At 39.7% G+C, this 15,586-nt stretch overlaps 1 protein-coding gene across 1 annotated transcript; it reads right to left on the reverse strand.

The window, feature by feature from the left end:
• Positions 1 to 7,092: 7,092 nt before the first annotated feature.
• On the reverse strand, positions 7,093 to 15,380 carry LOC134823175 (uncharacterized). Its single transcript, XM_063834538.1, has 13 exons — positions 15,302 to 15,380; positions 14,861 to 15,061; positions 13,236 to 13,390; positions 12,708 to 13,062; positions 12,243 to 12,394; positions 11,098 to 12,087; positions 10,049 to 10,977; positions 9,779 to 9,894; positions 9,341 to 9,598; positions 8,805 to 8,996; positions 8,475 to 8,573; positions 8,158 to 8,255; positions 7,093 to 7,988 (listed from the first exon to the last, which is right to left on the reverse strand). Exons 1-13 carry the CDS (start codon positions 15,351 to 15,353, stop codon positions 7,866 to 7,868), a joined length of 3,720 nt encoding a protein of 1,239 aa, XP_063690608.1. The 5' UTR covers positions 15,354 to 15,380; the 3' UTR covers positions 7,093 to 7,865.
• Positions 15,381 to 15,586: the final 206 nt, after the last annotated feature.

Raw genomic sequence — 15,586 nt, forward strand, 5'->3', positions numbered from 1 at the left:
ACCCCTTAACTGTGAACTAGTAACTGTGAACTAGTAAAGTGTGTAACTACCTCTCACTCTTTCGTCGAGCTGGATAACCCCTTAACTGTGAACTAGTAAACTGTGAACTAGTAAAGTGTGTAACTACCTCTCACTCTTTCGTCGAGCTGGATAACCCCTTAACTGTGAACTAGTAAACTGTGAACTAGTAAAGTGTGTAACTACCTCTCACTCTTTCGTCGAGCTGGATAACCCCTTAACTGTGAACTAGTAACTGTGAACTAGTAAAGTGTGTAACTACCTCTCACTCTTTCGTCGAGCTGGATAACCCCTTAACTGTGAACTAGTAAACTGTGAACTAGTAAAGTGTGTAACTACCTCTCACTCTTTCGTCGAGCTGGATAACCCCTTAACTGTGAACTAGTAAACTGTGAACTAGTAAAGTGTGTAACTACCTCTCACTCTTTCGTCGAGCTGGATAACCCCTTAACTGTGAACTAGTAAACTGTGAACTAGTAAAGTGTGTAACTACCTCTCACTCTTTCGTCGAGCTGGATAACCCCTTAACTGTGAACTAGTAAACTGTGAACTAGTAAAGTGTGTAACTACCTCTCACTCTTTCGTCGAGCTGGATAACCCCTTAACTGTGAACTAGTAAACTGTGAACTAGTAAAGTGTGTAACTACCTCTCACTCTTTCGTCGAGCTGGATAACCCCTTAACTGTGAACTAGTAAACTGTGAACTAGTAAAGTGTGTAACTACCTCTCACTCTTTCGTCGAGCTGGATAACCCCTTAACTGTGAACTAGTAAACTGTGAACTAGTAAAGTGTGTAACTACCTCTCACTCTTTCGTCGAGCTGGATAACCCCTTAACCCCCTAATGGTGATCACTGAGCACACTCTCTTGCGACAAATTATCAGCGTAAGAGGACACGTGATATGGTGAATATCACGTGATATGGTGATATCTTTGAGAAACATTGTAGAGGTGGAGTATTGGACAGGTGTCAGTTAATGGACTGTTGATATGGGCCGTATAAAGTGTTTTCTGACAACTCATCGTTTATTGGATATAAAATATATTCTTCTTTAGAATTGAGACGATAACTATTTTTCCATGGTCGGCTTTTTGAACATTTTAACTGATCGAATCTATAAGCTTACTCAATTGCTGAATTACAAAGCTAATAAAAGGTAACGGTTTTTAATATATTTACCGTGGGTGCTCTAATTGAAAGAATTGAAAACGTGCACTCCTCCCTGGTTGACCTCACCTCCTCTCCTATTGGCTACTCTCAAAGACAGCTCGTCTCTGATTGGCTTACCCACTGACTGCTTGTCTCTCATTGGTGGAGCAGATAAAAGAAACAGCGATCCTCTCTTCTGATTGGTTTAAACTTTTCTCCTTACCATTTCACGGACTCCGGGCAAAATTGCTACATTTATGCAGTATAAACTTATTAAATTCCGTTTATATTCCGGCCTGATGAGGGGGCAAGTACGTATCACTTACTTATCACAACTCATTTTGCAACATTGTAACAAATTCGTCCATCTTGAATAGTGACAAGCATAGTCATCCTATGGAATCGTCAGCCAATGACAGCGGAGAAAAGATATTTTCAACCAATGAGAGCTCACTAAACCGCCCACTTGACACAGCCACGTGGGGTAACAAGCAGTCTTCAGTCCCTTCCCGACTCAATTCTTATCTTCACTTTTCTCAGATGATTAAATCTTGACAAAAGAAAAGTTTAAAACGTCATGATTGTAACGGCGCGTCGAGTAGTGTTAAAAACCAACTCCCGGCCTCAGATCCTCGATAACTCTTGCTTGACTAACTCAGTGTATCAATAAGTACATGGGGAATAGTATTAGCCACATAGTCCAGATGGTGCAGACGGAGTGTCTGTAGGAGCTGGCAGGCTGGAGTGGCCGGGCTGGAGGGGCAGTGGCCGGGGAGGTGGAGGTAGCACCGTGTTTATGCCGTCAAGAGGGGTAGTGTGGTCTCTTGGGAGGATTCAGTTGGTGTTATTGTTGTGTTTTCAGCCGCTGGTGGTGGTGGTTGGCGGCTCACGAGCAAAAATTATTCGAGGTTTTGTTGTAGTTATGACAAATTTGGAGGTTAGGTTAATGGAATATCGCACTACATTAGCTTGAAGTTGAATGTACATTGTAGATGATAGTAGTCATTCAATTCATCTGACAAATACATGATATGACAGTAAATTCATCTTTAAGATGATACTGCGTCCACGAATCCTGTTCATGACTAAGGTGTGGAAATGTGGAAATGAGTTTAAATCATCTATTAAGATATTATGTTGGAATGACTTAAAATGAGTTAAGATATGAAAGAAATGATTTACATTTCCCACAGCAAGACACATAATGTTATTGTTGCTCTGTGGTGAGCTATGTATTGTACATGCACATTACTTTATATAAACAAACTCCTGCCTTGTTAACCTCACATATTATATTCACATCATATCTTATGAGTCACAGACCTATATCAACCTGTCCTGATTATTTCATTCGAGCAATTTGTCATGTTGTAGTTGTAAGAATGTGATGTACTAGGTTTTAAGTAAAATGAACTTCGTCTAGCCATATATCACTTTGTCTGTTTGATCTAGAACTAATACTATTATCAAATAGGGGGAGATCTTGATACCTTGGTAGGTGCCAACTAGGTACCAATGTGGTACCAGGCGGGAAATGTCTTTATCTAAATTAAGACTTGTTGAAGAATTGAAGTTCCGTCTCTATGTTGACATGATCATTACTCAAGCCAAAACAGGATTTTAGTCAAATCAGGACTCAGGTCGGCTCATTTCACGTGATCGTTAACAGAACAGTAGCCAGTACCGATCTTGAGTGTATCAGTGTGTACAGACTATTTGGGTAGTCTAAACAAATGATGATCAAACATCCCCAGGACTTCCACTGTTAAACCCGACGAATGAAAGGTTACTTACTCTCAGCGATCTCCGGCTCCAAACCCCTGTAAAGCTGTAAACATGACACAGTTTTGTGCTTGCTCTCAACATGAAATAACCGGGATCTTCAACCTTACCAACCAACACATGTTTACTCTGTCCAGGTAAAGATCTTAAGTAGTTGTCAACGATCGGCGAGACACCCCCCATTATCGAGTAACCAGTTGCAAAACTACAGAATTTACCCCCGATAGTATATAATATTAACCTTGATGGAGCGAGTTTCTTGCTTCCCTCACTTGAAAGTTGAAGGATTGTGTCTAGTCATTACCCATTAGCATTACCCATTACCTGCGTTTTATGGTTGTCTCGTCTCAGCTGACTAATTGGGTATGTTTAACTACGTTTTATTGGGCACTATTCCGAGCGAGCGAGGTGAAGCTCCTCGGTAATGGGTTTTATACTTCATTACATGTAAAATCATGTACTTTAAACTTTTCAACGCTCTGTTGTGTCATGCATTAGGAGACTGCAGGATTATACTGTAGATTAGCATCTCAGGAAAGTACTACGTCACTTCTATATCTGGTGATCTAGATGCTGTATCTCTTTAAGTCTTTATGTGATGTGAGACTTATATTTATATTTGACTGAACCCCCTTTATTCATGAGCTGTCTCCAGTGAAGTGCTCACTGCACAGTATTCGTGTTGCAAAACAGCTGTAACTCTACAACGTGCCATGCCTTGAGGCGTTTATCATGTGACTCCAACTCTGCATCTGATTGGCTGAACCTGAAAATAGCTGTCAATGATTGGCCGCTCGTGTTGGCAGACTTTGGGATCTCGCCAGGTCACACCGGTTCATGGCATGCACTAAAGTGAAGCCCGATTAGAAAGAAGTCAAGACCGTCAAATATCAGCTTTTCCACCGACTAGGGTCACGCTGGGAGCTCACTATTAGATAAAACCCAATAACTTGGTGTCTATGTTAAAAAACAGGCCTTCTCATTCAAACTTAATTTTATCAGCACCTCGCATTCAAAATTCCCACAAAAATAATCCCCGATATCTTAATTGCTCATTTACAATTCAGAAGCTGAACATTTGTTTGTTCTGTTTTAATCAAATCAGCAGCAGCAGCCCACCAGGGATTGCATATCATAGGGCTGCTCCCCCTGGGTGGTCTTCAGTGCTGCTTACCCAACTGCTTGTACTAATCGGAGTAGTAATGGTTGTGGTGAACGCTAATTACTGGGGCGGAGACCGCTGAGTACAGTGGTTTTTGTTTGAAAAACATTAAACTTTCATAGTTTTTCTGAGATGGAGATTAAAGATTTTATTTTTATTCTTCTCGTACACGATGGCCGTGACTGGTGATACAAGATTTGTTTTTCAGTGTCAGAAAGTAATCCGGGGGTGAGAAATACAAGAAAAATCGTCCGTTTATACCCACTTGATCAATGGTTAGAGTACTAATAATTGACAAAAGATTAGAATACTAATAATTGATAAAAGGGTCGGAACTTTGAGGACAAATGAACCCTTTTTAACCCACGATGACGGATGATTTGCACTCTAAATGTAAGTGAGCATTATTCCTGAGTACTGTTCAGTACTGCTTAGTATCAATCAGCATCTCTCTTTGTAGCCCTCTTGTCATTCAAATCACAATTAATTGAGTTCTGAATACAGATATCATGTTTTAACATCAAAGTAGCATTGTGATACATTCTATAAAACAATACATTATTGATACATTTCTTTTGATCGTCTTGAAACTGTATCTTGTCGTCTGGTAGAAGAATAGAATTTTATAAAAGATTTAATTTAAAAGTGCAAATAAAACCACAGTTCAGTATTTTAACTTTCTACACATCTTCCGCACATGTAGCACACAGTATCTCATGAAATTGCGGTCACATAAGAAGGGCAAGGTGTGCTCAAAGTCAGATTTAGCTGAAAGTACCAAGCAAGAAAGAGGCCCACACATTGCACCTCTCCAATCACAAGCACAGTCCCTTTACAGTGACTCAACTTATAGTGCTCAAAGTAAATATTTCTATATTTGTAGCAGTACTCAAGTCTCAAATAACAGATTTCTCTTTGTGTCCACAGTAAGGTCTGATCTACGGAGATATTGTAAGAATCACCCACCTTGAGAGAGAGGCCACCGCTACTACTGCTAAGTAACCCTTTCCATTACCAGAAATCTGCGTTTTTACTACTTTTTAACGTGGTAAAACCTGGGCCAATCTCCAGCCACCCCCCTACTTAAGGCATCCAATCAGAGGCCAGTATTCCGAGTCACGTGACAGCGTGGTAGTCTGGGGGTATAATTAGATGTTTTCCCTGGAGCCATGGTGGGAGTGAACTGGATATGAAAGGAGTTGTTTATGAAGGAGTTTTTGTCCTGTGGAGTGGGAGAAAGTTATTTTAACGAAGCTTTTAGCAAGTTTTTGGGGGTGATTTGAGTTCTTGTACTCTAATGGAATTACCTGGTGTTATCAAGCTTGGGTATTATGTAGCGCCAGGGCTCTCAAATTCTTTGGTAAGTGATACCACGTGACTGGTGATACCACGTGACTGGTGATACCACGTGACTGGTGATACCACGTGACTGGTGATACCACGTGACTGGTGATACCACGTGACTGGTGATACCACGTGACTGGTGATACCACGTGACTGGTGATACCACGTGACTGGTGATACCACGTGACTGGTGATACCACGTGACTGGTGATACCACGTGACTGGTGATACCACGTGACTGGTGATACCACGTGACTGGTGATACCACGTGACTGGTGATACCACGTGACTGGTGATACCACGTGACTGGTGATACCACGTGACTGGTGATACCACGTGACTGGTGATACCACGTGACTGGTGATACCACGTGACTGGTGATACCACGTGACTGGTGATACCACGTGACTGGTGATACCACGTGACTGGTGATACCACGTGACTGGTGATACCACGTGACTGGTGATACCACGTGACTGGTGATACCACGTGACTGGTGATACCACGTGACTGGTGATACCACGTGACTGGTGATACCCGTGACTGGTGATACCACGTGACTGGTGATACCACGTGACTGGTGATACCACGTGACTGGTGATACCACGTGACTGGTGATACCACGTGACTGGTGATACCACGTGACTGGTGATACCACGTGACTGGTGATACCACGTGACTTCAGTAGCTTTACTTGGGAGGGTTTGAAAAAAATATTGCTACTTTATCATGTGAAGTAACCCCAAAGTCATCGCAATCATGGTCACAAAATTGTAAGTTAGCTAGTTTATGGTTCAAGAACTCAGCTGTTCTATCACAATTTAACATTAAGGTTTTTGGCACTTCCTACCCTTATATTATTGGCTGCATTTGTCGAGATATTACTGCTTATCTTCATCAAATTTAAAGTAAAGCAGCTCGACAACATAACTTCGTCGCCATCTCAATCTCAAGAGCAGAGTCTTTTAGAAATATCACAATTTCAGGTGATGAGGCTGTTATCGGAGGCAGTACTACCACTACCAGTATGGAGTAATAGTATTATTTACAATAACCAATAAGCTGTAAAGCTGATCTCAGAGTCTCAGTTACAAGCTTTTAACCACCAGTGAAGTACTGCTTAACTCACCAAATTTGTGATGAGCAAGATATATTCAAGTATTTAGCATTCCATCTCATTGGTAAACCATGAACGATCTAAAGTACCCAGCTTTTCTGATTGGACCACGCGGATCTTATAAATTAGTTGTATTATTCTTATTGTATGTAAATCGTTACCAGACAAATCTTAATATTAAGCTCATAAATATTTACATCTAAAATACTGAGCTTCATTTGAATGTTTAAGAGCTTTTGTCCCTACATACCACAACATACCTCTAAATAACCTTGATCCACAGTTTAATGGATCAATTATACGGCTCTAAGATTAGCTGTTCAAGTAATAACATGGTTATTCAGCCGCTTTAAAGCGGTATTTATCGAGCTACAAGGATATGAAGGAGCTATTATTGCACGTGCAGATTTGCTGGGTTAATCTGATTGGTCGATGTTGTCACGTGTTACGGTAAAGTGTGTTATAATTCTCCTTTGGGACAGAAGTCCGAATTTTGTCGGCGGAAATGAAATACTTCACTTCAACTTTAAATGTAATAATTCGTAATTTTATGGCATAATTTTCATACAGCACATTAAAAGTGTATGTTTAGTTTTAAAAGATGCAAGGCTTTAAATTGCTAACTCATCCTTCATCATGCATGATGCATATCCTAAAAAGAATGACATTGAAGAAGTAATGGTGCTACTGAGTTATTAAAGTAATGGTGTTACTGAGTTATTAAAATAGTCACATTTAAACAAGAATTACTGTTAAAAGTGATTCAATTCAACAAACCATTCGGTTAATAACTCCCTTTTATTGTCTGAGTAAAACCAGCATGTCCATTATAAGTACTCAACCGCTGCTCAAATCCATTGTGTGAGTCAATAAATCAGGAGTGATTTCAAAACAGCGTGAATGCGGGGATCTCGTGCGAACATATTCCGTGTTCCTTCCAACCAATGAGAAGCGAGAACAGAATATGGTTGACCAATCAGCGGCTTGAATGTCACGTGACATGTCGACTTGTTGATGGTTTAATGCACGGGTGAATTGTCTAAAAGGTGGTAAAGTGGCTACCCGGTATTGTAAAATTGTAGTAAATCATTGCCTGACGCCTTTAATGGGTATAATTCCAACAACATGGTTAGCAGCACCGATAAATATCAAAATAGCTTGTTCAGGAACAAATAAATGCTTGTATGTGTTATATCCTGACATGATAATATGATAACTTGAATTTTTCAGTGTTCGTTGATAATGTGATAATCTCTAAAACATGATCTGACAACAATCTCCAGTAGCACACATTATCCGTTAAGCTTGGGAGCACACCATTTAGGTATTTGGAAGGCTACAGGGATCTCAAAGTATGGGTCCTTCTTACGAACAACTTCTCCAGAATTGTGGTATACTTTTACTGACTTCACGTACTGAAACAACAGGTTGAATTACACTTTTAAGATGAACAAATTCAACGATCATAACTTGTTCGAATTGTGATTGAAATATTATGTGAAAATTTAGAATTGAGTGCTCGGAACTGCGAGATTCCTATGATTGATAATTCTATAACAATTTAGAATCTATAATTAAGTGTACCTTTCCATCAAACTTCATAACTTCAGTGAACTTCGCCCCCTTCTTCTCCCTTTCATGGGTGGTAGCTGCATTAAACTCTGTCAACCCGTACGTTTTCCCTGGTAAACAGTCAGTATCAGAAAGTTCCATGCAGTGAAAATAGAAAATATGACGTGCTCTTGATCACTTGATCAGTTTAATTAGTTAATCTGAATGAGCAACATTTTGCAAGATATATGCTGGTCAACGATTGTAGCTGTCAGTGTAGCATTTCCAAAACCTAACTCGATAACGATCTTAGTCTGTAGGAATATTCCTCATTCAACCCTTTATCTTACCAAGTAATTCAGTACCAGAACTGTCCTGAAACCATTCAGCTGTGGCAACCTTATTGCTGTTTTTCCACGTGATCTTGTAGTACTCCCGTGTTCCTGTTACTGTTGATAATTTGGAGAAGTCAGATTAGAAATTGAGTTACTGGAGATGGCCGACAGAAACCTGGTCACGTGGTCATCCAGCGACTGTTACAAATTGTCACGTGATTTGTAAACCATTATGTTTGAATCATACCAGAAAAACGTCATGAGAATAATTAGTAATAATCAGGCTTGTTTTCCAGACAGTTATCAGAAATGTGGCTGAACCTCAGAACCCGCACTTCTTCCTACCTAACGTGGTCTGGACTACACCCTCATCGAGCTGGAGAGAAAAGGCTGATTTAACGGCTCCGAAATTGTGGGAAGATTTCTTGCTGTTGAGCAGCTCGTCAACTGTGGATACTGTTTTTAGCACCCAAATTGTACTGTATCTGGAGTATCTGTGTGCCACTCCGTCTCCGAGAATGTAGAGCTTGTCTCCAACTGAAATGTCAGTGTTAATTATACTACTTATTTTATTTATACAATTACATTTATACAATGACAATTATACAATACAGTGAATACACATTTTTGTGGAGCTTCGGAAAGAGTGAAGAGTTAGGATTGATCATTCGTTTTGAATTTTATATAATTTTAACCGTTAGTTTTACTTATAATTGTTGGTTCATGATCTAGTTTCTATCTAAATGAGACCTTTGCAGAAAACGACAAATCAATTAGTAATTTGAGGGATAAAAATCATATAAATTAGTGAGAATGAAATTTAAAATCACTCCCAATGGCACTATCAGATAAACAATGATACTCGGGATCACGGAACCAACCTGTGAAAGCCGCCCTGGTAATATGATTCCAGCCGGCCAAGACATTGGAGACTCCCTGAGGGCCTCCTATCATCTTATATCCAGCTCCCTCTTTCTGATACTGCCAGATGAATGTGTTGGATATAAGGTACAAGGTGGGCCCAAAGGTAAATGCTGCGTCTATCTTGTCGAAGCAATCCCTGGGTAGTGGAAACTTTGGTAGGTACAAGTCTGGATCAGGGATTATTCTTTTGGTAGGGTCCAGTTCAATCACTTTCGCTAAAATGAGTGGATCAGAGTTTTAAAATTTTAAATTAAACTACATGATAATATTTAAATAGGAGAAAATATAGCATATTATATCGTATTAAAAACAATAGATAGCAAATTTTAAAGTAAAAGATGAGCTGTATTCTGCACTCTTATCACTCTTATCACCGATATCTTCAGTCTTATCACCTTGTTCAGGGATATCCCCGAGGTAGCTAGCGTGTAACACTTGTTTATCTGTCCGGTGTAACGAGTTTGTCTGATACGCCTTCAAAGGGACATAGCCCGCTGCCATCACCGCGTCCCTGTGGAAATGTGTTGTGTTACACCGTTACACCTTACATTACCATTAATTTACCATTCACTTTTGTTATTCTCAATGTATAACCACATGCTTCTACCAGTTAAATGTAACAAGACAACAAAACAACATTTCCCACGTTACCCAGCTTGGCTCACTTGTACGCGGAGTGTTTCATCCCTAAAGCGTGTCCAGTCTCGTGTAGAGCCACATAAAACATACTGGTAGCCCGGTCCTCCATCTCTAGAGTGAACTTCTCAAAGTCATTGAAATGAACCTCACTGTGGACTGGACTGAAAGCGTGGGCTTTCTCAATCCCAGCTCCGCTGAAAGTCGTCCCATCCGCGTGTCTTCCCTTGATAAACATGTACGTTACCATGGCTGAATCGAGGGCGGATATCTCTTTAAACTCCAGCTTTGCGGAAGTTCCAAGAATTTTGAGAGCGTCCATCACACCTTTCCTGGTGTCCTTTTCTCCTAACGATGAGCTGTAGTTCTGGAAGTTGAATGTGATGAGGTTGTCTCCCCAGATGTGGGATGAGGCTGAGCGCTTTGTGCGGCTAACTTCAACCGTTTCGGGTCTTTTGCAGATCCTGGCGGTTATTATTCCGGGTATTTTGTCTTGCCATTGCAAGCGGACTGAAGGCTTCAGGCGACGTTTGTACTTGATTTTACCAACGTCATTTCCGTTTATCAGCAAGAAAGCCTCCTTATTCTTCTCTACGTCGATCCTTATTTTGAATTCTCTTCTTGCAATTTGAGTTTTTGTCATATCGTAATCACCTAAGGTCTTGTCTTTTCCAGCTTTCTTTTTATCATACAAGAAACCAAACTTGTCATCCTCTGCAAACAAGTTTATTCTGTCAAGAAATTTCAGTTCATCGATACTATCGTAGTTGAAAAATATATGAAATTTATTCTTCAGATCCTCCCAAGATCCACCCTCCTGAGGCTTGAACTGCAGATCAATTTCAATGGTGTAAGGAACTCCTTCTTCTATGAAGCCTGTTTTTGAGACTGCTGGGAGGTTAACACATTTGGTCTCAGAACCAGCTCCATTGAAACCTTCACAGTCGAAATTAGTTGTCTGAAATAAATTATCTGTTGTATAATTCATGGTGAATGGTGATTGATCAGAAATGGGAAAATATAGCACTTCAAAAATCCTTGAGGAAAAAATCTAAGTAAAAAAATCAACTGAACGGACCTGAACTGGCTTAGATCCAGAAAAAGCCGTATCACAAAGTAAGGCTTCCTGTTTCACCTCCTCCTCCGTGTACTCAACATCATGGTTCCCACATCTCGGCTTCTTCACAAACTCCAGAATGTCCCTGTCAAGCGTACCCGTCTCCGGAAAACCGTTGAACTTTTGGAAAACTTTAATCGAGTTTTTGACGTCGTTACTATCAACAAGAAGCCCTGTATCTTTCTTTTTATCACTATCCTTCTTGGCAGTTTTCTTTGCTTCATTAACCTTATCCTCAACTTTGTTCTCTGTCATCACATAGTCCAAATATCCGGTGTTCGTCAGGAATCCGAGCACGTTTGATCCTTTATCTGCTTCCTCCTCTTCTCCCTCTTCTCCTCCTTCTCCTTCTGATTTTAATTGCTTTTCTACTTTTTTCTCCTGCTGTTCCACAAGTTTCTCATACGGAATGAAGTCCTCGAAGTCAGGCTGCCACGTGAAATAATCATTATGATCTTCTTTCTGGAAAAGGGAGAAAACATCCGAGAAATGGAAGTATGGCCATGATGTTGTAGGTCCTGAGGTGACGCTCTCCGTGGATTCTGAGTTGTCCTTACCGGACGTCCATTGGCTGTAGGAAGTGCTACTCAGTGTTCTCATCCAATATTTTGTCGTTATCTCTTCCATGCCCGTAACAAATTCCGTACCCTCCTCCTCTTTTTCATAAGTCACATACTCGGACAAAGAGTTACCGTACATGTAAACATCGTGAACAACAGTGCTGTGTCCTCCAGGTATCTCGAATATCACCCATACCCGTGCTGTAGTGATCCGGTCACACTTGAAACGGACCTGTTTTAGTCCGGACTCAGAGACACTGTCCTTCAGTGGGCAGACTGTCCTGGGTCTGGGTGTCGCTGTGAAGTCTGTGAATTCTGGGTCTATTTCTACTGTTATGGTGTCTTCATCCGTCCACTGGTCAACCACTATTCGGACACCATTCACGTTCACCTGAACAGTGGTTAAGGTTGAAGACAAATCAGGAAATGTGTCGATTTGAATCACATCTACCAGAAAAGTGCTGAAGAGCCAAATGAAAGATCGTCAATTACACCCACGACATTTATCTTATGTTTATATTAAATGTCCAATATTATAGGGCTAACCTGATAGTAGAAAACTGCGTACAGTTTTGCCACTCGTCTGTGAATAGCAGCCTCCAGGGTAATCGATGTCTCCATATTGTCATCAAAGGCCCTGTATGCATCTTTTTCATTCCAGTCTCCCCATCTAAACTTCACCCAGTCTGTCACTATTTCTGTTTTGTGAAATGTTTTCATCAGTTTATTAGATATTGTAATATCTAGCAAATTTGCCTACGATATACTAGTTACATTCCAGTTATTGCCCGATTTTTAAGCATCATCTTTTTGGTAATCAAAGCTTCAAATTAAAGATTCGTTTTATGCAAAGTAGTCAACAAGTTGAACTAACGCGAACGGTAGCTGCCCAGTCCCAACGTAAAGTTTCGTGAGGTCAATCCTTAGGGGGCTCCTAAAACGTTAAGTTGGGCAATGGGCAACTACCTCTAGTTTCTCTTGTTAATATAAGGAACTTAAAGATCTACCAACCTTCATCGTCAGCAAGAACCCAAGCCTCCTCCGAGGGCCCCTCGCTGCCAAACTTTCTGTACATATTGACTTCAGGTCTGGAGGAGTAACCGTACATGTAAACATCATAAACCACCGTGTCGGGTCCACCTTGATGCTTAAATATAATCCACACCCGGGTTGCAGAGACCCTGTCACACTTGTACTCTAGTGTTTTAACTCCCTTCCAAGATGGGTTACTGGACACAAGGAGACATACTGTTCTGGGGTATAGTGTGCTGTGAAACAAGTCTGTGAAGTCGGGGTCCAATTCCACTGTTATGGTGTCCTCATCTGTCCGCTGGTCAACCACTATTCGGACACCTTTCACGTTAACCTGGACAGCGGTTCAGGTGGTCATATTTCCACAAATACATGCATGTATTATGCATAAATTATGCATGACATGGATTGCATATAATATGCACATAAGATAACATCAAATTGTCGATCGAAGGACCTTTATTTTATATTTGTGTTCAATATCAAACAGAGAATTGTAGTGCTTACCGTCGGCCAATAGAACACAGCATTCAGTTTGACCACATTCCCATAAATAATAGGATCCAGGGTAAAGGAAGTGTTTATTTCATCATCAAAAGCATCATGTGCATCCTCACTATTCCACGTATCCCAATTTACCTCGACCCAGTCCGTCACTATTTCTGTTTGTTGGTAGATTTCATGCATATATTATCGTTATTACTTTAACTTCAAGATTGTAGATTTGAATTATTACTATAATAACTTAGATTTGAATTATTACTATAATAACTTATATTTAAATTATTACTATAATAACTTAGATTTGAATTATTACTATAATAACTTAGATTTGAATTATTACTATAATAACTAGGCTATCCACTCCGATAATCGTAACCGATAATTATCTCCGATAATTCGTTAAAAAAAGTTATCTGTTTATCTAGATAAAATATATTTTTATCGGTATAAAAATTCACTAGAAATTACCGAAAATACTGCCACAATACAGTGAAATTTTAAAGAAATATTAGTAGTTTTGCCTCTCTCTGTTCCCAAGTTATCCAAGAAACAGTCCCAAATGTCTTCTAGTATGATAGAAAGGGTAGTTTACTTGGATGTGAGCTTAAGAGGTTTATTTACATTTGTATACCTGTAGAACTGTATGAACTGCAGAAATCCAGAGAAGGTTATTGACATTGTTCTCTAGAGGGTGCTGGCGTTTTACCTTACAACCATTCTGGAGACGGGCACAAGCATGGTACTGTTAACAGAAGTCAAAAATACCGGCAGGGCACTCAATTGAATTCCGGACGTGTTCTGGGGGTGAAACATTGTCTTCAAGAGAAGGAATCTGTTGCTCCAAGTTATCCACAGGATAAGGAAACGGTTCACTGAATCACTTTAAATGCTTTACTGTTTTGAAGAGAACTGGTAGTACACTACTGTTCTCAGGATAAGGAAACCGTTGGTCTACTGTTTTGAAGAGAAATAGTGCGTTACTGTTCTCAGGAGAAGGAAACCGGCGGTCTACTGTTTTGAAGAGAACTGGTACACTACTGTTCTTAGGAGAAGAAAACCGTTGGTCTACTGTTTTGAAGAGAACTGGTGCACTACTGTTCTTAGGGGAAGGAAACTAGCGCTATACTGTTTTCTGGAGAATGTTCACCCCTGTTCTTAGGATAAGAAAACTGATGCTCTAGTATTTTAAAGAGAATTGGTGCATAACTGTTCCCCGGAGAAGAAAACTGATGCTCTAGTATTTTCAAAAGAAAGGAAGTGGTACTTTACCAAGATTACTGGTAAAACAGTCATAAAGCTCGAAAATAGTTTTTGTGACATTTGGAAAACATTTTGGCTTTGGCCTTCAGCAGAAAATTATCGGTTTTATCGGTTTTATCTCGATAAAACCTAAATCTTTATCTGTTTATCTAGATAAAAAATCTCATACCGATAATGGATAGCCTAATAATAACTTATATTTAAATTATTACTATAATAACTTAGATTTGAATTATTACTATAATAACTTATATTTAAATTATTACTATAATAACTTATATTTAAATCATTACTATAATAACTTAGATTTGATGTTTCTTTAAAATTGACACTCTCCTTCAGATGAGATCTACTAAAAGTGCACGTACCTTCATCGTCAGAAAGGTACCAAGGTTCGCTGGAGGGTGGATAAGTTGTCCTCCCCACCTCCTCTGTGGTGGTCAATGGTACTGGACTAGTCGTATACGTCCAACTTCCTGTCGGGGGATGAGTATTGCCCGTCCTTCTGGGCTCGCCTGATGTGTAGGCTCCTGATGTATAGGCTCCTGATGTATAGGTTGTGGGTGCTCCTGATGGAATGGTGGTATCTCACTGCTGGAGAACTAGAAATTTGTTACAAAGGCCAAATTTTTATAGAATTGTTACTCTGGTATTTACAGTCGAACGTTGAACATTCCTATCTTCGGTCTTGGGATGAAGCATAAAAGCAACATATCCAAACAAGACAGAAACAGATACTGAAACATTTGAAACATTTCCGTGCAATATACTGAACTAATGCTATAAGGGTAATATATTATGTTGTATACCTTGCCTTAAGGGATAAAAGAGCAAGAAAACGATAACTTGTGCTAACTCCATAACGCACAAATCACAACACAACCAAAACAAAACTTCCTGAAATAGGGAAATGTTAAACAAACACAATTTGTATCTGGAGGTCCTCTTTATACTTAATTTGATTTACATCAAGCGTTATGTTAGTAATATATAGTAATTTATCTAGACGCCACCCACAAATAAGTAGTTTATCTATATATCTATGGTAAAGTAAATTAGATTAAGTATTTTTAAAGCGGTTTTCTAACGACTGC

The sequence above is a fragment of the Bolinopsis microptera genome, chromosome 11 (assembly GCF_026151205.1).
Source record: "Bolinopsis microptera isolate Bmic1 chromosome 11, MBARI_Bmic_1.0, whole genome shotgun sequence".
Lineage (NCBI taxonomy): Eukaryota > Metazoa > Ctenophora > Tentaculata > Lobata > Bolinopsidae > Bolinopsis > Bolinopsis microptera.

Bases quoted from the DNA above. Each gene is read 5' to 3' on its own strand.
- LOC134823175 (XM_063834538.1), bottom strand. From the start codon at position 15,353: ATGGAGTTAGCACAAGTTATCGTTTTCTTGCTCTTTTATCCCTTAAGG. The intron at 10,978-11,097 runs GTCCGTTCAGTT...AATTTATTTCAG, and splicing joins CTGGATCTAAGCCAGTTCAG to ACAACTAATTTCGACTGTGA. The intron at 8,574-8,804 runs GTAGGAAGAAGT...AATTATCAACAG, and splicing joins TGTAGTCCAGACCACGTTAG to TAACAGGAACACGGGAGTAC.